Raw genomic sequence first — 1,418 nt, 5'->3', positions numbered from 1 at the left:
CAGCAACAGACCTCACCTCAACATTCACTGTTTCCAGTTCCTCAGCAATGTCTGCAAGTGTCATTCCATCTTCCCCCAACATCCAGAATACAGAAACCTCAACCCCTGTGACTACAACCGCTGCTATCAGTCCCACTGGGAGAACGACACTCATAAGTACAACGAAGACCTTGAGAAGTTCAGCCCTGACAAGCTTTCCAGTGACATACCCATTTTCCTCTTCCACGTCTGTCAGCAGTGACTTGACCACTGACATGGAGAGCATCTCCTCACTTCCAACCATCACCAGTACACTCCACACAACAGCTGAATCCACCCCGGGACCCACTTCCACCACATCATTCAGGACATCTGCAACCATGGAACCACCTTCATCCAGTGTAGCAACTACAGGCACAGGTCAGACCACCTTGATCAGCTCTACAGCCACATTCCCTGAGACCATCACACTGACTCCTACCACGAACACGTCCAGAGAGTCTCTCATGACACCAATGACTTCTACTACCCCCATCACTTCTGCAATCACTCCCACAAATACAGTGACTTCTATGACAACTATGACCTCTCCTCCCACAAAAACCAATTCTTTTACATCACTGACCAGTAAGATTCTGTCTTCCACACCTGTCCCAAGCACGGAAGCAATCACCAGTGGCACCACAGACACAATCTCTCCATCTAGCTTGATAACTACACTCCCCAGACCAAATGCCTCATCTAAGCCTACATCTGAGACCACCTACCCTAATTCTCCGACTGGTCCTGTTACAAACTCCACGACCAAGATCACTTATCCCACCACTATGACAGAGACATCATCTAATGCCATCTCTCTTCCCCCCAACTCTCCTTCAATTTCAACCACAGAAACAACCAAAAGACCTACCACAAACTTGGTAACAAGTGCCACCGAGACCACCTCACATACTACCACCAGCTCCATTTCTACAACCATCTACTCCACAGCCAACACATACACAACTGCCATCACCTCATTTCCCACTACCTTGGGTACCACGGTGATGTCTATATCCATGACCCCACCTACACTGAATACAAGTATCCCTGCCTCACAACCAAAGACCACCACTTCCTTATCTGGGGGCATCACTGGTTCATTACCTATGATGACAGACCTTACCTCAGGGTACACCTTCTCCAGTATGTCTGCAATTCCCTCAACCGTCATTCCCACATCTCCCACTGTCCAGAATACAGAAACCTCAATCTTTGTCAGCATGACCTCTGCCACCACTCCCAGTGGGAGACCAACTTTCACAAGTACGGAGAACACTCCATCAAGGTCTCTCCTGACAAGCTTTCCAACGACACATTCATTCTCTTCTTCCATGTCTGAAAGCAGTGCCAGGACCACTCACACAGAGACTATCTCCTCACCTCCAGCCACCACCAGT

At 48.8% G+C, this 1,418-nt stretch overlaps 1 protein-coding gene across 1 annotated transcript; it reads left to right on the top strand.

Moving 5' to 3' along the window:
• Positions 1–5: 5 nt before the first annotated feature.
• On the top strand, positions 6–1,415 carry LOC116465924 (mucin-3A-like; the record flags this gene model as incomplete). Its single annotated transcript, XM_032148826.1, has 1 exon — positions 6–1,415. A coding segment is annotated over one exon (1,410 nt), but the record flags the coding sequence as incomplete, so codon positions are not given.
• Between the last annotated feature and the right edge of the window lie 3 nt (positions 1,416–1,418).

The sequence above is a fragment of the Hylobates moloch genome, unplaced genomic scaffold (assembly GCF_009828535.3).
Source record: "Hylobates moloch isolate HMO894 unplaced genomic scaffold, HMol_V3 SCAFFOLD_14518, whole genome shotgun sequence".
Lineage (NCBI taxonomy): Eukaryota > Metazoa > Chordata > Mammalia > Primates > Hylobatidae > Hylobates > Hylobates moloch.
This window is presented reverse-complemented; position numbering and strand designations above follow the sequence as displayed.